The 21,665-nt window shown below is 43.7% G+C and overlaps 1 protein-coding gene across 3 annotated transcripts in view; it reads left to right on the top strand.

The window, feature by feature from the left end:
• LOC105467586 (potassium two pore domain channel subfamily K member 10) overlaps positions 1–21,665 on the top strand; it is a 165,324-nt gene that overhangs the window by 5,849 nt on the left and 137,810 nt on the right. Inside the window, exon 2 of one of the 3 annotated variants that reach the window (XM_011717307.3) lies at positions 12,686–13,328. In XM_011717307.3, the coding sequence (XP_011715609.1) occupies positions 13,289–13,328 (40 nt within the window). In that variant the 5' untranslated portion in view covers positions 12,686–13,288. Of the gene's footprint in view, positions 1–12,478; positions 13,329–16,408; positions 16,968–21,665 lie in introns of those variants that run through there. The other 2 variants (XM_071099759.1, XM_011717306.2) reach the window with 2 other exon arrangements.

Here is a 21,665-nt window from a genome sequence, read left to right on the forward strand (position 1 = left end):
TTGGGTGGGGACACAGATCCGAACCATATCAATAGCTGTATTAGTTTCCTGTAGCTTCCATAACAAAGTATCACAAATTGATGGCTTAAAACAACAGAAATGGACTCTCTCAAAGTTCTGGAGGACAGAGGTCTGAAATCCAGCAGAGCTGTGCTGTCTCCTGGGGCTCTAGGGGAGGATCTGTTTTGGGCCTCTTCCAGCTTCTGGTGGCTGTTGGCATTACTTGATTTGTGGCCGTATTACTCCTCTGCCTCTATGGTCACATTGCTGCCTCGTCTTCTGTCTGTGTACTCTCCTCTTGCCTCTCTTATAAGGATATTTGTCCTCGGATTTAGGGCCCGTCAGATAGTCTAGGATGATCTCCTCATCTCAAAATTCTTAACTCAATGATATCTGCAAACCTTTTTCCAACACGTGGACATATCTTTTGGGAGGCCACCATCCAACCCACGATAATGGCATATTTCAGTAGAAAGATTTGAAAACTAATAACTAACAAGCACAGTTTATCTTTCTCAATTTCACCATAAGGAGTAACTGTCAGAGTTATTTCTGGTACGAATGTGTGAGATATCCTTGATTTTTTTCCTACCTTGTCACATAAGCAAGTCCTGTCATTTTCACTAAAAAAAAAAAGTAAATGAAATCTTTCTACTTCTTTCCAACTACACTCTCAATACTTTAATCTCATCTATCATATTCTATGATAGTCTTACTGATCTTCCTGGCTTCTAATCTTACCTCTCTCCATTCTTCTCTCCACAGAAGCCAAGAATAATTAATTAAAAACAAAACAAAACAAAACAAAAATTTATAATCTAATCACCATCTCTTCCTTGCTCTGTATTGAAATGGTAGTCCATTGCTTCTAGAATAAAATCCAAACACTACCATGGCTTCAAAGGTGGGAATACATAATTTATCGTCCAACTTTGTCTACACTTATCTGGGGCTATTCCCTTTCTTACCCACAACTGCCCAGCCCCACTGGCTTCCCTTCAGTGTCTTAAACACTCCAAAGTCTACTCCAGTAAATATAAACCTGGGAAAAGGAGACACCAGACAGTGTTTACTATGAGAACTCTATTGATAATTGGGCAAATTGTCATTTTTTAAATGGAAATAATAATTCATGATGGAAACAGTAATTTATGTTGGATACAGATACATTAGAAAACATGTAAATAAACTATAAATACTCATCCCTCTTCCTACCCTCTGAGATAATAATATTTTCATATATATCTGTTCAGAATGTATGCTTAAATATTACAAACATATGATTGTATAACTTGGTAACTTTTATTTTATTTTATTTTTTTGAGATGGAGTCTTGCTCTGTCACTCAGGCTGGAGTGCAGTGGCATGATCTCGGCTCACTGCAACTTTTGCCTCCCAGGTTCAAGTGATTCTCATGCTTTAGCCTCCTGAGTAGCTAGGATTACAGGTGTGCACCACCATGTCTCGCTAATGGCTAATTTTTGTATTTTTGGTACAGACCGGATTTTGCCATGTTGGCCCGGCTGACCTCAAACTCCTGACATCAAGTGATCCACCTGCCTCGGCCTCCAAAAATGCTGGGATTACAGGCATGAGCCATTGCCCCGGCTGTAACGTTTTTTTTTCCCACTTAGCAATGAACCGAGAGTGTTTTTTCACACTATTACATATACCATTTCATCATTTTCTTAAGGCTTTTGATCCATATGTCCCAATCACCCTCCCCAGGACTTGTGCTAATCTGCATTCCCGCCAGCAGAGCATGAAAGTGCCCATTTCCCCACATCCCTGGACATCTTTTTTAATCTCAGCTGATCTGAGAGATGAAAAACAGCATCCTATTGTTCAATTTGCATTTCTTGGATGGTTGTGACAATGAACTTTTTTTTTTCTGGTATTTCTCACCTATAGTTCTTTATAACTGTGTAACGAAGTATTTGGTTATATTTTAAAAAGAAATAGCAAACGAGCTAAAAAAGCATTTGTGAAAGCCACTTAGTGCCAAATTGCAGTAGCCCTGCCACCATGCCTGAAAGCATAGTTGTATCAATGCCTCTAAGTCGTTTGCTCTCCTGGATCTGAGCATACAACCTGGGCTTTATAGCCCTTATTAGGGAAGACTTGATTTTCTTCTTGTAAAATATAAATCACAGAAAACCCTCCATGATCAGTCTTCAAAGTTATTGCTTGCATTCTCTGAAAATACATGTGGTAAAACAAGAAATTATAGATTTAAAATCTAAGTTTCAGAATGGGGCCCAACAACTTGCACTTGCCATTGTCTGGGGTTTTGATCATCTTTAAGTTTCAGCATGGAGTTCACGTAGCTTGATATATTAGCGTAGTCAGCAATACATTTTCCTGTTACATTTATTTTAGAAAGAAGGTCAGATAAATGTGTAGGAAAACCCTCATTTTCCACATTATTTTTGAACAGGCAATTTTATTTTGCTTCATCTGAAAAAAAAAATAACAGCAGGATATTTCAGGGCACTGTGTCTTATATAGTACTGCAGATGTAAAAATGTATCACATACTTGCTTGTGAGGCAATACCAGGGATTACAGAGTACTTCTAACTGTCCAAGGTCCTGAAATCTCAAATTTTCCTAGTCTACAATTTTGTGTATTATTTTGAACTCAGAGTGTTTTTCATTGAGCAGACACATTCTATCACTTCATGTTTCTTATACTCTATTTTAATCATTTATGTGTATCTAAAGTTCATCCACATGAAGGTTGCAGTGAGATGAGATTGCGCCACTGTACTCCAGCCTAGGTGACAGAGTGAGACTCCATATCAAAAAGAAAGAAAGAAAGAAAGAGAGAGAGAGAGAGAGAGAGAAAGAAAGAAAGAAAGAAAGAAAGAAAGAAAGAAAGAAAGAAAGAAAGAAACGAAGGAAGGAAGGAAGGAAGAAGGGAAGGAAGGAAGGAAGGAAGGAAGGAAAGAAGGAAGGAAGGAAGAGAAAAAGAAAGGAGGGAAGGAAGAACGAAGGAAGGAAAGAAGAAAAGAAGAAAGAAAGAAAGAGAAAAAGAAAGGAAGGAAGAAAGAAAAGAAAGAGAAAAAGAAAGGAAGAAAGGAAGTCCATTTGAATATGGACAACTGACTGAGTAGACCAATTTTATGTGTGATATAGTGTCATATTTTTAAGAGCTATTTTTATTAAAAAACTTAACCAAAACAAATAAATGTAATTATGGTTGTGATTGTGAGACCAAATATTTTCTTAAAAAACTCAAAAACATAAACCAACATGACCTAAATCACAGCTAAATAGAGAGCTCACTGTAAATAGAAATTTTAAAGAAAGAGATCTAGTACATCAGAAATAAAATTAAATATTACGATTCAATAAATGCAAGTGCAGGAGTACCAAAAATAAAAAAAAAAAACCTGTTAAATAAAAGGGACATGTGGAAACAATGTTTTGTTTTAATGGCAAAAGTGGAGGGCCAAGGAACACAGTGTGCCATTTCATGGGAGGGAATGGTGACACTGGAAAGACACATGGTGAGTATTGCTTTAAAAAAATCTAGTCTTTACCGAAATCAAAGTTCAATGGTGATCAGATATGTGGCTCGTGCACCATCTGTGAGGGGAGCAGGTGGAGAGGGGAAGCCAAACTAGACCAAGAAGGAAGTGTCAGCATTTATCAAGAGAGCACACTAAGTAGCTTTATGAAATAGGCTCAGTGGAAAGAAGACAAATCAGGAAAGATAGTTTCTTCCTTAAAGAAATGAGACAGACACATAGAAGAACTCAGAATCTCAGTGTTTAACCCTTTCATTGAGCAACAAAAGCTCAGACAGGCAAAGTGGCTTCCTCAAGTTCAGACAGCTTATCAGTGGCAGAGCTGAGACTAGAAATTAGTAGTTTCAATTTCTACTAGAGTGGTCTTCCCACTCTAGGACAGCTATCTCATATGTGAAAAACTTAACATTCATATAAGCAAGCATGCACCACAGTTAAACAAAAAGGGGCTGGGCATGGCAGCTCGTGTCTGTAATCCCAGCACTTTGGGAGGCCGAGGTGGGTGGATCACCTGAGCCTGGGAGTTCAAGACCAGGCTGGGCAACATGGTGAAGCCCATCTCTACTAAAAACACAAAAATTAGCCAGGTGCGTGTCTGTAATATCAGCTACTTGGGAGGCTGAGGTGAGAATTGCTTGAGCCCTGGAGGTGGAGGCTGCAGTGAACGGAGAGAGCACCACTGCATTCCAGCCTGGGTGAAAGAGTGAGACTTAGTCTAAAAAAAAAAAAAAAAGTTAAACACAAAGGACTTGAGAAATACAGCAATTAAATGAATGGATGACAAAGCGAACAGTAGAGAAAGGAGCTGTGTAACATGAGTCAAGAGAAAGATGTCTGGCTTTACATGAATTTTAAGGAGGGGGAAGAGCATTGTCCAAGAGGTATGAGAAAGATGGAGGTGTTGATAGGCCCAAAGTTACTAAGGGGAGCCCAGAAAACCATGTGGCTTTTGGGACCAATCAGAGAAAAAGTGGAGAAAAGACTTCAATAGTCCCACCGATAAGGGACAGAGGTGTTATACATGCTTGAGCCCGGGAGTTCAAGACCAGGCTGGGTAACATGGTGAATGGGCAACCCGAATGCATCTGAAAGGGAGAGTTTCAGATTACTGAAATTTCTAATTGTGTAATTTTGCTTTTTTCACAACCTCTAACTCCCATAATGCTTGCAAATATTTCTCAAATACATTAGTTCATTTTATGAAGAGTTGAAGCCAGTCAGAATATTTCTGTTCCAGTCTCAATTCTATCACAGACCAGCTGTTTGCCCTCAGGGAAGTCACGTTACCTCTCAGGGCCTCACTGTTATCAGTAAAACAAAGGGCTCTAGTACATTAGAATTTCCCAGACTTTGCATAGAAGAATCACCTGGTGGTCAGGTTTGGTGGTTCATGCCTGTAATCCCAACACTTTTGGAAGCCGAGGTAGGAGGATTGCTTGAGCCTAGGAGTTTGAGGTTGCAGTGGGCTATGAACACAACACTGTACTACAGTCTGAGTGAGAGAGTGAGACTTTGTCTCAAAAAAAAAAAAAAAAAAAAATCACCTGGGGCTCTGAGGCTCTTGTCAAATAAATGAATCTCCAGGCTCCACCTTAGACCCACTGAAACAGGATCTCAGAGGAAGCACTTGGACCTAGGAATCTGCTTCTTGTCACCGGCAAATTTTGCAAAGCTCCCACTACATAATCTCCACGGTCCCTACTAATGATATTTATGACTCAGTTTTCTCAGTGGAAGCTCAGAATTTCTAAAGCAACTGAATCTCTATTTGATGGACTGAAGGTAACTGCAAATTTGGAAAACATTGTCAGGTTCTCTAACTTTCTATGGGTAAAGGACAAAAGAATGGATACATGCACTGGCTCCAGGTTATTCATTCTTTCTTGAATATAAAATTGAATGGATGAGTCTTTGATGTCAGCTTATAAAATTTATATGCCAGGGCTGGGCATGGTGGCCCACGTCCATAGTCTCAGCTACTTAGGAAGCTGAGGCTAGAGGATCACTTGAGTCCAGGAGTTTGAGGCTGCAGTGTGCTTTGATTGCACCTGTGAACAGCCACTGCACTCCAGCCTGGACAGCATAGTGAGGCCTTGTCTCTGAGAAACAAATTCTATATGCCAGAAAAAATATACCATATGCAATGTGCCCATGTTACAAATAAAAGTCTTGTCTCCAAAGACGCAAAATAATAGACGATGCTATCTCCTAGGAGTAGAGTAAAGCGAAGCAAACCATCGCCATGAAAGTATGAGCTTTATGTGGTCGCGGTAGCTTCTTTAATAAAAGAGCAAGTTACCCAGCTACTCAGAGGCAGAGTGTAGATTCCCTACTCCCAATATTTTAGAATTAAACTTATTCTTTTCCTCATGCACGGCTCAATAGCAATGGGGGCATCCCCGTAATATCAAGTTCAAAGTTACTGTGATTTAGAGGAAGAACATTGTTATGATATTGCATAGCCATAATGTTTTGATTTCTTTCCAACGGAGAAAAATAGCACTTAGGAAAACAAGAGAAGCTCAAAATATCCAGAAATGACAAACACAATAATACATTTTCTCCCTCAAAACTAATCTAAACTTAATTTGAATTCATGTATGACATAAAGTACTTAAATATTCTCTTTCCAAAAATTGACCTTGAAGGATTGGAATTCATCATATATTCTTGCTTATTGCATTCATCTGTGTATCTTATCTAAAGGACCAGAGCACACAATTGTTCAGTTTGCACATTGTATACAGGCCCTAGGCTGAGGTGGTGAGTGGGACTGAAAGCCAGTTCAAGTTCTAGACATACTGCTGTGCTTCCTGATATTGGCACATCCTTCCTGTCTCATACTGCACCCCTTGTCCCCAGGAGATGTCTTCTGAGGTGAACAAAGAACAAATACACTGTCTCAAGTTAAGACAGTGCCATAGTGCGCTGTTTCCCACCAGAGGGGAGTGCCTTTCTCTAACTGCCATCTAGGCTAGCAGTGGCCATCTAGGCTTGCAGTGTTTGACCTTCTCTTCTACGACATTGCTGGAGGTAGATTTAATTGAGTGAGTTCTGATTAGTTGAGATTTTACTACGGTGCATTACATAGTGAGGCAATAATTGATACAGGTTTTCTAAAAATGTTGCATTCCTTCTACCTGAAGATTATAGTCACTTACAATGCTTTGGAACCTGAAGACATCACTCTTTTGAAACTCTTCTTGAAAAATAAGGACTCAAATTTGGAAAAAAAAGAAAAAGAATAGTTTTTCATAAAAGATACCATAAGATTCTTAGAAATTACAGTTGTCAACTGAACTTTGATTCCTGATGAAATTCTTTTGCAGGTCCAAGAGGATCAGCATATCAATGCGTATCAGTAATATTAGATGACTATTAAAAATACAGTACTGGGGCCAGGCACGTGGTTCACACCTGTAATCTTAGCACTTTGGGAGGCTGAGGCAGGTGGATAATTTGAGGTCAGGAGTTCGAGACCAGCCTGGCCAACATGGTGAAACCTCATCTCTACTAAAAAGTACAAAAATTAGCCAGTCATGGTGGCGGGCTCCTGTAGTCCCAGTTACTGGGGAGACTGAGGCAGGAGAATCGCTTGAGCCCAAGAGACGGAAGTTGCAGTGAGCTGAGATTTCGCCACTGCACTCCAGCCTGGGTGACAGAGGCAAGACTCCATCTAAAAACAAAGAAACAAACAAACAAACACAAACAAACAAAGAAAACCCCTAAATAAAACCGTAGTATTGGAATCTAAATATAGAGGCATTATATAAACTGGAAATAGATCCTCTTTCTATACCCCAGCATTATTAACTGACCACCAAAAGAGTAGAGTAGGTTGAGCAACATAATGTGATTGTATATGACACTGAATAAAAGTTGAAGTAATTCCAAGAAGACTGCATATCTGGGTAAATACTTCAGGATGGTCACAAATTTGCCATGATTTCAGGGACGTAACAAAGGTTTTCTCACCTCCCTCTCTACTCACCTCTTCCCCATACTTCTTTGATTTGTTTCATAATGTCTGATGGTCTAAGATTTATTTTTCATTACTTTGGCTTAAATGTTCACCTGGTGCTAAAAATGCAAATACCTCTGGGATAGGAAGAACATTGTCTTTGAGCATCAGTTCTCTCAAAGAACAAAGACGACACACTTCGATAGGGAGAATAATACAAGGGAATAGTACCCCAGAGTTGGGGAGATAACAATGAAAATGAAAAAGGGTCAAGAGTGTTTCAATAGCAATTGCCAGATATCAAAACTTTGTGTAATCATCTTGGCATTGGGAATGGTAATTTGACTTAGAGATTAGTGGGTCCTCAACTTCAGTCAGGTAGCTCGAGTTTGATTTCTACTTCCATCTCTAACTAGCTTTGCTTATTTGAATAAGCAGTAACCTCTCTAAGCTCCAATGTTCTCCTCAACAAATATTTATGTGCCCAACACGTCAGGTATTATTTTAAAATAAATCACAATAATATTGTCCATCTTCTAGGATTGTTATGAGAAATAAATGGGATAGTCTTAAAAAGTGGTTCCTATGTGCCTGGTGGATAGTAAGAAAAATCTTATGGAACAAGTAATCCTAAAGATGATTCCTTTAATATGTGAATTCCTACACAGTTTACAAAGCACTTTCACATCTACTGCCTCCTTACAGCAACCCTGTAGGCAGAACTAGCCAGACATTTAGTGCTCCATTTTACAGGTGAGGAAACTGAATGAAGCTTGGCATGATCTACTTGGTTGGCTGTGCAGTGCTCCCTACTGAAAAGAATGGTTGGCTAAAATGTGCGTAAGTTGGCCAAATACTTGTTCTTACTACAGACCCCTATTTTATAGATGCAGAAACTCAGTAAGGCTTAGAAAGACTTTGATTTTCTTTTCTGAAACTTGTAGTGAAAAAGAATGCTTTTAGGAAAAGTATGAGTTGGTCATATTAGCCTCTATATATTGGTAAAGGGGTAAAAAGGGTTATTTGACATGAAGAAGAGGACATTGAACAATTTAATCTTTAATACATAACAGTTATTCAAAAAGACTGGTTTCTCCTCATCTTCTCTTAAGTATTGAAAAATTTAAAGAAGAAAGAGATTTAGACTGGAAATAAGAAAATATTTTTACTTCACTGAAGTTTTTTAAATTTGGAAAAGCCCATCAACAAAGGGTTTGGAATCTTTCACTAACTATATTTAGAAACCTTGAATAGTCATATATATTGGAATCCTATTTAGAAGTAGAAAACTGAACCAGTAATCTTGAAATGACCTCTTTGAAATCTGGTTGCATGATTCAGCAAACATTTAGCTGACTTAGTTGTAGGAGAAGAAAGTTCGTATATTACATTTTTTCCAATGATTTTCAAGCAAACAAATATTAGCTTTAAGAGCAGCAAAAATGAAATGAATTTATTTCACACATTCCCATAGGATGTGGAGACTGTGTCTCACACTTGATCTTCGCTAAAAGGCTGAGAAGCAATGTGAGACTGTGTCTCACTTCCTACTGAACACAATTTTTTCTACTGGCCAGGCTATTCCAAGCCTTTCATAGGCTCTCTGGGAGAAGCATCTGTCCATATGCCCAGACAGTAGGTCCTTCTAAAGAATTTTCAACTCTGCCAAGTTGAAAGACCCTGAGAATAAGACTTGCTCATAAATCAATAGGTTATTGAAAGCACACATGCTTTCTACATGTCTTTAAGTTTGGTTCAAATTAAAACCTTCCTAGAATGACATGAAAATCAGAGCTCATTCATTTTGGTGTGTGACCTTGCTGAGTTCTTATTTTTAAATTCAGTAAAATACCATATGTGCCTGTCAACTTGGTGTATATGTGTGAAAACACTCATCTATCCCTGAAACAAGACCTTTTTTATCCTTTTGGATAAAAAACAAAGATAACTTCTTTGAGTAAAGCAAAGTCTAAGGAGGAGAGAAATTTGAGTGAGTGAAGCTACAACTGTCTTCCATTCTATGGATACTGGCACAGATGCTGAGTTTACAGAAAATGTTAACTTCTTTTAATGTCCTACTAAGACCAGGTAATAACTTTTCCCCTTTGACTCAACTTATCCTTAGCTACATCAGGCCATTAAACATACCAGAAAGCAAAAGAGCTTAGATTGTTTGAAAAAAATCAATGGCATTAGAAAAATATGAAGATGCTTTTCTAGAAAAGAAAGATGCTTTTCTAAATAGAACAAGCAAATTCAGTCTTTGATTGGATCCTGATTGTCTTAGTCTGTTTTTGCTGGTTAGTTTATAAATAATGGAAACTTGTTTCTCACAGTTCTGGAGATTGGGAAGTCCAAAACCAAGGCTTGTTCTCTGCTTCCAAGATAACATCTCCTTGCTGCGTCCTCACATGACAGAAGGGCAATAAGAGACAAGCTCATTCCCTCAAGTCCTTTTATTAAAAGGATGCCATCCCCATAAGCTACCAATGACTTTCTTCACAGAATTGGAAAAAACTACTTTAAACTTCATATGGAACCAAAAAAGAGCCCTCATTGCCAAGACAATCCTAAGCAAAAAGAACAAAGCTGGAGGCATCACGCTACATGACTTCCAACTACACTACAAGGCTACAGTAACCAAAACAGCATGGTACTGGTGCCAAAACAGCAATATAGACCAATGGAACAGAACAGAGCCCTCAGAAATAATACCACACATCTACAACCATCTGATCTTTGACAAACCTGACAAAAACAAGAAATGGGAAAAGGATTCCCTATTTAATAAATGCTGCTGGGAAAACTGGCTAGCCATATGTAGAAAGCCGAAACTGAATCCCTTCCTTACACCTTATACAAAAATTATTTCAAGATGGACTAAAGACTTAAATGTCAGACCTAAAACCATAGAAACCCTAGAAGAAAACCTAGCCAATACCATTCAGGACATAGGCATGGGCAGGGACTTCATGTCTAAAACATCAAAAGCAATGGCAACAAAAGCCAAAATCGAGAAATGGGATCTAATTAAACTAAAGAGTTTCTGCACAGCAAAAGAAACTACCATCAGAGTGAACTGGCAGGCTACAGAATGGGAGAGCATTTTTGCCATCAATCCATCTGACAAGGGCTAATATCCAGAATCTACAAAGAACTTAAACAAATTTACAGGAAAAAATCAAACAACCCCATCAAAAAGTGGGCAAAGAATATGAACAGACAATTCTCAGAAGAAGACATTTATGCAGCCAACAGACACAAGAAAAAATGCTCATGATCACTGGCCATCAGAGAAATGCAAATCAAAACCACAATGAGATCTCACACCAGTTAGAATGGCGATCATTAAAAAGTCAGAAAACAACAGGTGCTGGAGAGGATGTGGAGAAACAGGAACACTTTTATACTGTTGGTGGGACTGTAAACTAGTTCAACCATTGTGGAAGACAGTGTGGCGAGTCCTCAAGGATCTAGAACTAGAAATACCATTTGACCCAGCAATCCCATTACTGGGTATATACCCGAAGGATTATAAATCATGCTGCTATAAAGACACATGCACATGTATGTTTACTGCGGCACTATTCACAATACCAAAGACTTGGAATCAACCCAAATGTCCATCAACGATAGACTGGATTAAGAAAATGTGGCACATATACACCATGGAATACTCTGCAGCCATAAAAATGGATGAGTTCATGTCCTTTGTAGGGACATGGATGAAGCTGGAAACCATCATTCTCAGCAAACTATCGCAAGGACAGAAAACCAAACACCGCATGTTCTCACTCATAGGTGGGAATTGAACAATGAGAACACTTGGGCACGGGGTGGGGAACACCACACCTGTGGGGCGGTTTGGGGGGAGGGATAGCATTAGGAGATATACCTAAAGTAAATGACGAGTTAATGAGTGCAGCACACCAACATGGCACATGTATCATATGTAACAAACCCGCACATCGTGCACATGTGCCCTGGAATGTGAAGTATAATAATAAAAAAAGGCACTAATTCATAAGCGGGGGTAGTCCTCATGACCTCATTATCTCCTAAAAGCCTCATCTCTTAAGACAATTGCATTGGAGAGTGAATTTTAAATGAGTTTTAGAGAAACACATTCAAACTGCAGCACTGGTTTTTACCAAACAACTGTAACTTTTCCGTGTTTGAAAATTTTCAAAGTAAATAGTGGAGGGGAAAAGCAAAAATATTCTAGCTCCATCTCTTTAAAAAATTACCTGGGATTATGGTTTGGTGGTAATCCAGAGAGATAAAAACACTTTAAGACTTGTTGTATAAGAAGCACGATTGTAGCTCTGTATATTTTTGGTAAGATGTTTGGCACAATGCTTTATAGGAGCATAAAAATATTGTCCTAAGGGTTAAGATTTTAAATAGATAACTTATAGGGAAAGAGGACACAGTTCCTGGTTATGAATCATATCCATCAGCCTGACACTTTAATTACAACTTCTTTGGAGTTTATAGTATATTATCCTCATTAATCCCCAATTAGAGGTTTGAGTCATCCAAATAAATCTGCAGGACTTACACATACAGAGTTCGTTATCGAGCGGCCTAGCTTCATGCTTCCAGGTGTATGACACATGACACCTTCTGTCCTTTCACTTGTGATGTGTCTCTAGTTTTCCCAAGCCAAAAGCAGAGCCCAGGATTAGAGCAACATATATTTAAGGGTGTATTTTTGCAGATGTCGGCTGGGACTAGAAAACAAATGTAGGCATGCTTAAACGCTGAGACCAATGTGGAAACTTCACGAGGTGGGGCTAGGGGGAAGAAAATTTCTGGTGGGGCACGTTCAAGTTAACGTGAGTGTATAACGCTATCAGTTTTACTACCACTGAGTGGGTATATGAAGGGGATGTTTGCGTGCGTGCGTGTGTGTGTGTGTGTGTGTGTGTGTGTGTGGGGTGGAGGGTGTGTGTGTGGCGGGGGGTATTTTCACAAAATGACATGGAAACCTGACTGCAGTTCTTTTGGGAAGAGGACTTGGAGGTGTCTTGGGGTGGGGAAAAGATGGAAGGCTGAGATTTCTTCTGGACTTCAGGGAAGAGGGATGAAATCAAAGGGAAACAATCCAAGGCAGAGTAATGAATTTAGTCTAATATTCGTGAATTCAAAGTAGATTCTAATCAGACCGTCTCCTCCCTCTTCTGTTTGCAGAACTGGCACTAAACAGGATTCCCCAAGCTGCTTCATCACTCCCTGCCGTTCGCTGTCCCAGGAAATTCTCGTGCCTCGCCCCGGAATCCGTGTTCGACTCTTCTCTGGCTGAGCTGATCATTGCCAGCCACCCCGAGACTCCCCACGCGGCAGGCAGCGTCTCCTCCGGTCTCACAGCCACCCCGGGCTGGAGCGTGGGGAGGGGGTAAGGGAGCCAGCCAACTCGGGGAAACTTCGTCGCCAGAGATGACTGGGGTTTTCGGGCTTTCCCAGCCTTCCCATGCCGGACCACACGGCATTCATTAAAGTGGTGCAGCAACTATTGCTGCGCTTTGGCGGGGCAGGTTTTGAGCTGCAGAGACCCGTGCGCCCGACAGCAGCGCTTTGCCACCCAGTGCACTCAAGACGCGGCGGCCGCCAGGCCGGGTCTTCTGCTGGGGGACGACGAGCGCGGGGAGACTTTGCGCCACGATGTTTTGTTTTCCTGCCGCAGGAAAGCTAGGCAGTCTGTTTCCACCGGACTTAACCCGCCTGAAGCAATAGCCATGGAAGTTGCAGCGGCACAGAGGGAGACGGAACCGCTTGGCGCGGCATCTTTTTTGGATGTTTTTTCTCTACACAGACGACTTCTTTCCTTCCTTGGGTAAGTGAAGGCCAGCCTGTAAATAACCAAAGGGTAGAACCGAAGGGGATGAAAAGGGATTGCAGTAGCCCAAAGGGCTAAGTTTTCTTGGGAGGAGGTCTCCCTCCATCCCCACTCCATACAGTCCATTCCAAATACGCAGTAGAGAAGGAGTTGTGTTTGATTTCAGGCACGTTGTGGGAAACGGTACTGGGATTTATTTACCTAATTTTGGTGGATTTTTTTGGGGGGAGTCACAAACTTGTTTTTGTCTACATTCTGAGAAGGAGAATGAAAGTGGAGGTGAGAGAAAGCTCCAGAGGTTGGAAGTGGGGAAATGAAAGGAGGGGGCGGTATCCAGTGATTAAGCAGAGAGATCATCCTAAGGGCCAATGACTAGTGCACGTCTTCAAGGCAGACCAGGAGCACCAGACACTGATCCTGCTCCCTACCCTAATAGAGTCTACCCCAACCTCCCCATCCCCAGCCCTCCCCTCATAACCATCCTGCTGTTGCCATTCTGGGGAAGGTCATTATTACCGAGGGCCCCAAATAACTTTTAATGAGGACCTGCAACCTGTCTTGTACCCAAGTGATGCTCAATAAACGTTTGTTGATTGGCTGAATGATGTTGCATTCTAAGGGTGCATTTCTTGCTACAGAAATTTGCCTTGGACACTGAACTAAATCCTGGAAGCAGACCCCAGAACACAACGATAGCTCAATGCATTTTGCAAAGGAAGAGGGCCTGGAGGCTTAGAAAATGTCATATTTAGACCTTCATTACCCAAACGAAACCATCAGACAGGTTCAGGGTCAGATTCATGGGTCTGGGGACTGGATGAACTCACAAGGTTCTGGCATGGAGAGCATGGACCTTTGTGTCCTACAAACTTGGGTTTGAATCCCCATATCGTGACCTTGGGAGTCTTTCTTTATCTCTCTGAGCCTTGATCTTCTCATCTGTAAAAGGAGGCCAGTTATAGCTTCTGCAAAATGATGTAACAAAGATGAATGGAGAGGGAATATGAGATGGTGAGGGGGAATTCAGTAAATGTCAATCATGCCTCCCCATGTTCTGATGACTCAGGAGAGGGTATCTTTCTCCACTGATACCCCTCTCTGGCTCTGATGCAGGCAAAAACACTGTATTGCAGTGTCTGTGCTAGAGTCCAGCTGCCCGTGAACAGTTAAAGAGAAGAGTGCAGAGTGAGGTTCGAAAGCCTTTCTTAGAAGCAGCTCCCTCTGGACTTGAGAACAGAATTTACATACACACTGGTGTCTCCGGGCAGGACTGGGAGAAACAGAGATTCCTTGTTTGTTTGATTTCTATGTCTTAGCCATCCTCCCAGTCCTAGTAGAGAGAGGCAAAGTGTGGTTACAGAGTCCAGGGAAGATGGTTCTGAAGCACCCGGGGAACCTGCCTAAAGGGCTGAAGAGTCAGAGTAGCACCATCAGATTGGTACCGGTTTTGCCTGAATGGGGTCTGCAGAGAATTCAGGGCTCCAGCCTGAGTGACAAAGCACTCACCTTTCCTACAGACCACAGCGGACCTCTGTAGGTCTTGTTCTTGGACCCAGAAACCTTGATGTGATAGTGAGGGATGGATGATGAGAAAGATGCTGCTGACAGAGGGCTCCCCAAAAGCCTCAAGGTGCCCTAGAGTGGCATGCAACTCAGAGATCAGCTGCTAGTGTGGGATTTTAGAACCCCAGCTGGCAGGCATGGGAATGAGCTGGGCAATTTCTATGAGTAAGTAAAGGCAACAACAATCTAACAGGACCTTATGGCACTAAATAGTAAGCCCCATGAAAGCAAGATCTCTATCTTATTCTCTGCCATAAGGCCAGCACATAGCACAGTGATGGCACTTGGAAGGGGTTCAACAAATTTGAATGAACAACAAATTTTAGTAAGCTTATCTAGAAGCCAGAGTAGGGGTTTAAACTACTTCCTGTTCAACACTGCAGCATGCAATTCATGTCTTCATTTAGCAAGTATTTCTTGAGCATCTACTACGTGTAAGGCTCCGTTGCGAGGCATCCGAAGCAATCTGTCAGCATCATTCATGTTGATACTCAGAGTGACCCATTCAAGAGCACCTAAGCACCACCTGGCTTTTCTGGAGACTGAGGCCCCACCACAAACGCCTGTGGGCTTTCAAGCAGGGGCAGTGAGAGGGTATTAGATAAGTGCTCCAGGTTTAGCCCCTTTCCGGGAACAGATCTGGGTCCCAGGCTCCCGGGGCCGCCGCTTCCACGAGCTGCCAGGTCTTGGCAACTCCGCTTTCCTCGGGGGCCGCCGTACCTCTCTCAAGCCCCCTTTCCAGCCAACGACCAGCGGCCCCAGTCCGGCTGCAGGTAACTGGGAAAGGGATCAAGCCGCGCCTGGGGAGCGAGCTTCCCCGGGCGGGGAGGGCGCAGCAGACGCGGAGCGGTCCCAGAACAAAAGGCTCATGGCTGGCACGGGCCTCCTCGGAGTGCGGCAGGGACGTGGGTTCGGGACTCAGGCGAGAGAGCCAGGGGCTGGAGGAAAAAAATGAAGTGAGAAAAGAGGAGGGAGACCCCAGGGTGGGAGCGGTGAGAAGAGGTGACCCAGGGGCTGAGGTCTGCGGCGGGGCCGCAGCCTCCCTTCCTCCGCCTCCTGCAGCGCCTTCCAGGCAACCAAGCGTGTCTCCGGCTGCAACTCCAGCAAGCGCGCCGCGGCTGCCTCCGCGGCTGCCTCCACGCCCGCCCGCCGGCCGGCCGAGCCAGTAAGTAGCCGCGCCCCCGCCGCTCGCTCCCCGCCCCTCCGCGGCTTCCCCGCCGCCGCCCACCGCCTCCCGCCGTCCCGCGGGCAAGTCCGCGGCCGTCTCCTGCTGCCCCGGGCCGGGTGCCGGGAGCTCAGGGCGCCTTCCCGACTGGTCGCCTCGGTCCGCTGCTCGCCCTGCTCTCTCCTGCCAGGGCGCGGCGTCTGGGGCGCGCCACGGGGAGGGTAGCCCTCGCCGCGCGCTCCCCGGGCGCCGCGCCACCTCTATATCCAATGGCTTTCGGGGAGCGGGAAGTAGGGGGCGTCGCCGGGGGCGAGGAGCCGCGGCCGGGGTGGGGCGTGTGCGCTCAGCGCGGCCGAGCGAGGCTGACGTGCCCGCCCAAGCGCGCGCCCGGGAGTGTATGTGCGAATGTGTCTGTGTGTGTGTGCGGGAGTGTGTGCGCACACGCCTTCGGGGGCTGGAGTGACACTGCAGTGGGCTTCTCCCTAGCCCCAGTCTTCCGACTGCTTAGCCCCTAACCTGCCGGCACCGCTTTCGGGAAGCAGCTTGGCTCTTCCATCTTCCCAAGCCTTCCTCTCCATCCTTTCATCCACCCCTCGCCAATCTTACTTTTTCATTTACCCACGGGGCCGCGGCCGGCCACCCCCTAGCCGGTGCAAACACCCAAGCCGTCTCCAGTTCTCCCCCAAGCCAGTATTTTCCCACCTGTCTTTTTCTGGGGTTTCTCCACGAGCCAGTCCAAGGCTCCCCCATCCTCGGAAATTGTTTTGTTGGACTGCTAAACCGAGGCGTGTAAAGCTTGAGGACTTTATTATTATTTGGGTTCTTTTCATTTCTTCCCCTTCTGGGCAACGGAGCAATGAAATTTCCAATCGAGACGCCAAGAAAACAGGTGAACTGGGATCCTAAAGGTGGGTATTTCCTACTTTTGGCTGCCCTCGCCCTGCCTCTGTCTCCGGCGTGTGCGCGCTTCCTTGAGTGGAAGCACTCTCTCTTCTGGCAGCGTGTGTCCTGAGGCTGGGAAATGCGCCTGGGAACTGCAGCGCGGGTGGGAGGAGGGCGGAGGCAGCGTGGGTTCCGAACCCAGATAGTGCCTGTCATTACCACATAATCATTGTCCCTCCTGGATTGTCTCCAGATCTATTTAGATAGACCAAGCCGACTGTTTGGTTTGAAATTGCAAGTGTCGGTATTTGCTTTTGACTTTGAGTGTGCGAGTGTGTATGTGTGTGTGTGCGTGTGTCCTTTGTTTCTGGTGATCTTTGTCTCTCTGGCAGATGGGTGGGGTGCCTCCCCCTGGACCTGGAGCTGCGCCGCATGCCCGGGTGTCCTCAGTGGGAAAGGTTTCCTGGCAGCAAGTGGGGCTCGAGTTGCAGCAGCCGTCCCTAGGGGTGGGCCCTTCTCGCAGGGCATGCAGAATAATGGAGCCCACAGGGCCTCCTGAGTCTTCGTTCAATCTTATTACCAAACCTAGCAGCTAGTTAGGCTCAGGTCAGAGTAGAAGCGGAGGAGGGGTGGTTTGTGAGAAGGGTGGGGCTGGCAAGGCATCAGGGAGGGGCACGAAGTGTGCCCGCTCAAGCAGTGGTGTGGTTTGCATGCTTTTACGAATGTTGGATCAGGTTTCATCCACGCAAAAGGGAGCGATTAAGACGGATTTGTGTGTGCCTAGCGTCGGCCACCGTGTCTGTAATTAGCATACAGATGTTAAGGCTCCAAGGGAATGATCAGTATGGGAGCAGAACAAGTTGGAACCGCGTGTCCAGTTGTGACAAGAATGCTCTTTAGCATTTCTCTTAGCTCATCTGACAACTGTGTCAGGCGAGGCAACGCCTCTGTGTGTATTGGGATCGAAATTTGTTTATTTAGGGTGCGTGTGTGTTTAATGTTCTTTATGAGTGCATTTCTTCTTTTTCTCCAGACTGGAGAGAAGAAACCTTCTTATTTGTTGAGTAACTGTCTTAGGAATTGACTGGCTGTTGAAGAGTGCATGAAGAGATATTGCCTTTTTTTAAACACCGAGGTTGTTACGTCTTAAATACAGCCCAAACCTTTTATTTTGTCTCTACTTGAAATCTCTGGAAATATGGAGGTCTGCCTTTGCTTTTTTGGGGGGAGAATCCCTGAAAAACATATTTGTTAAATGCCTATTGCATACTAAGCACTGTCCTAGGCACTGGAGATACAGTCAGAACAGGAAAGACAAAAGCTCTGTGTTGGAGTTTACAGTGAGGAAGACAGACCTAAATCAGTCATTGCGTGGAGGAATGCATACTTCAAAGTTTATGTATGCTCCAAGGAGAGCATCAGAGGTTTAAGAAAGTGTCTGATAGAAGAGATTGACAAGGACCGGAGAAGGCTTCCCTGAGGAGATGACACTTGGACTTAGGCCTGGAGGATGTATGGGAGTTAATTGTCTAAGGAGGAGGGGAATTGTTGCAGAAAAGGGAACAGCAAGTGCAAAGGGCCTGAGGCAGAAGAGGCATGTGTATTTGATGAACTGAAAGAAGGTTCCCATGGCTACTGAAGAGTGAGTGAAGAGGTATTGCCTTTTTTAAACACCCAGACTGTTATACCGCAAACACAGCACAAACCTTTCATTTTGTCTCTATTTGAAATCTCTGGAAATTTGGAAGTGTGCTTTGGCTTTCTTTTGGGAAATCCCTGAAAAACGTATTTATCCCTAGCAGAGAGCAAGAGAGCTTGTGTTTTGAAATATGACTGGGGGATCCACAGGCGAGCCCCCCCACCACCAAGCCCTGTGTTGTTGGAGGTGGGGTAGGGTTGTGGGGTTGGAAGAGTAGAGTATTTATCTTAAGCCAATGAGGAATTTCAAGACAAAGAGTGACATGATTTGAACTAAGTTTCAAAACAAGGGCTATGTGCTTTGTGGATATGGGGGACCAGATACAATGGTAGCATGGGCCAGAGTAGTTGCTGTGGGCATGGAGAAGCGGTTGGAGTAGAGAGCTGTGGAGGACATGAAATCAACAGGCTTTGCATGAATAATGTGTGAAAGTGAAGTGAAGGAATTGGAATGACTGAGATGGCAGCCAGGGTAGGACCAGTCTGGAAGGAAAGCTCATGAGTTCAATCTAGGACTTGTTGAGTGGGACATGTCCCCAAGCCATCCAAGGGGTGTGTTAGGTGGGCAGCTGTCTAAATGCTGGAGTCAGGCTCTTCAAGGAACTTTGGTACAGAGGGAACACTCTGATACTGATTTTGTGAAGCTGGCTTTGGGTTTTAAGGCATATTTCTGTATGATCATTATTCTATATATTCATGTTCCAGTGATGAACACAGATGAATTTTACACATTATACAGCCTGACACAGTGAAGAAAAGCATGCAAATAGCAACTTCAGTTACAACCAATGGTGCTAAAAATGAAAAAACCTCAACAAAATAACAACATTTAATGAGCAACCATTGCATGCCAGGTGCTTTATGTGTATTATTTCATACAATTATTTTCACAATACTTATCTGATGGTATAAGTGTTATAGTCCCATTTGGCACTTGATTGCCATCATGACACCACTAATCTGCCTTCCAGTGAGTTTCTCTGACCTTGTGCACAGTTGTTCCCAAAGGTAGGGGTGACAGTAGTCTTTTCTAGCCAGGGGATGGAGGCGGGAAGAGAGTGGGGAGTGAGGTGGCATCTCTCTTATCTGTATAGAATTATGTGCTAGGTGCTCTTCTAATGCTTTACAAGTATTTTTTTTTTTTTTTTTTTTTTTTTTTTTTTTTGAGACGGAGTCTCGCTTTGTCGCCCAGGCTGGAGTGCAATGGCACCATCTCGGCTCACTGCAAGCTCCGCCTCCTGGGTTCACACCATTCTCCTGCCTCAGCCTCCGAGTAGCTGGGACTACAGGCATGCACCACCACACCCGGCTAATTTTTTGTATTTTTAGTAGAAACAGGGTTTCACCGTGTTAGCCAGGATGGTCTCGATCTCCTGACCTCGTGATCCACCTGCCTTGGCCTCCCAAAGTGTTGGGATTACAGGCGTGAGCCACCACGCCCGGTGCTTTACAAGTATTAATTTAATCTTCACAAACATTTTAGGAGGAAGGTATTATCCTAATTTTACAGATGAGTTAATTGAGGAACAGAGAGGTTGAGTAACTTGCCCAAGGTTGTACAGCTAGTAGGACAAGATTAGAATCTGGGCTAAACACTCTTCAAGTCGGTGTTTCTTACTGGGACTTTGGCTTTTGCCTGGTAAGGTTCCCAAAGCTCAGGAAGTGAAGAAGCTTGTTGGGAGGAGGAAAAGAAGAAGAGAGAGGATGAAGAGGAAAAGGGATTGGAATAGAAGGAGGATAAAAGAGAGGAAGAGAGAGGAGGAAGGCGAAAAGGGGACAGTGACTCAACCTTACCCTACTCGTTCTTTTCTCTACTAACCTATTTAGACAATAGTGTTTTCATTTCCATGTCTGATGGGCAAGTCAGTGACTACTGGACGGAGTTTGGGTCTGTATTTTGGAGGCTCTGGATTACACAGACCAAATGTGTTTAGCAGGGAAAAGATGAAGGGGAACCCAGCAGTATTAGGGGAAAGAGGAGAGAGACAGGTCACGCTACTTGGACTGTAGGATTTGTCTATCAACAGACATGACCCTTCAGGCGGAGGTGCTCTCGTGGGTTGTGGAAGGCAGTTGTAATTATAATGTTTTTCTTACAGCCTTATTACCCTACAATTTAATAGCACAAAATGAAGGTAGTTTGAGAATAGATTGGTCTGGATGGCATTTGGGTGGATTAAGCAACGCATTGTCAAGAGGTGTAGGTAAAAACAAGACCCAAATGTAAATGGTTCTTCTCTGGTGAGCTGTGGCCTTTCTTCCTATTCATGGAACAGAGCCTTCTTCGAAGAGCGTTACTGTTTGTGTAGGACCTACTAAAAGTAGATTGGTTCTAAGTCATAGCTTTCATAGCAGCATTTACGTGCACTTTATTTATTTATTTATTTATTTATTTATTTATTTATTTTGAGATGGAGTTTCGCTCTTTTTGTCCAGGCTGGAGTGCAATGGCACGATCTCGGCTTACCGCAACCTCCGCCTCCTGGGTTCAAGCGATTCTCCTGCCTCAGCCTCCCGAGTAACTGGGATTACAGGCATGAGCCACCATGCCTGGCTAATTTTTGTATTTTTAGTAGAGACGGGGTTTCACCATGTTGGCCAGGCTGGTCTTGAACTCCCGACCTCAGGTGATCCACCCGCCTCAGCATTCCAAAGTGTTGGGATTACGGGCGTGAGCCACTGCGCCTGGCAACGTGCACTTTAAATCATCAGCATCATTTGTTGATGATTTTCTGCTTAGAATTGGTATTTACCTGCTGCTTTTGTGTATTAAGATCTTGTTAAAACAGTAAGATCTGTAAATAGTATTCCTCTCACTAGAGGCAAGCAGATGAATACAGTATAAAAAACTTTGGATTTGGGGGCAAAATAATTAGCTTCTACAAGTAGCTGTAGCAATACTTAGTTGTATGACTTTGGGCTGCTCATTTAGCTTTTCTGGGTTTCCCTTCCCTTCCGTGGAGAAAGGAGTCATTGCCTTTGTCTATCTCTTTGACTTTATCTCTTCAACTTTCCCCATCTTGATC

The sequence above is a fragment of the Macaca nemestrina genome, chromosome 7 (genome assembly GCF_043159975.1).
Source record: "Macaca nemestrina isolate mMacNem1 chromosome 7, mMacNem.hap1, whole genome shotgun sequence".
In the NCBI taxonomy this organism is placed as follows: Eukaryota; Metazoa; Chordata; class Mammalia; order Primates; family Cercopithecidae; genus Macaca; species Macaca nemestrina.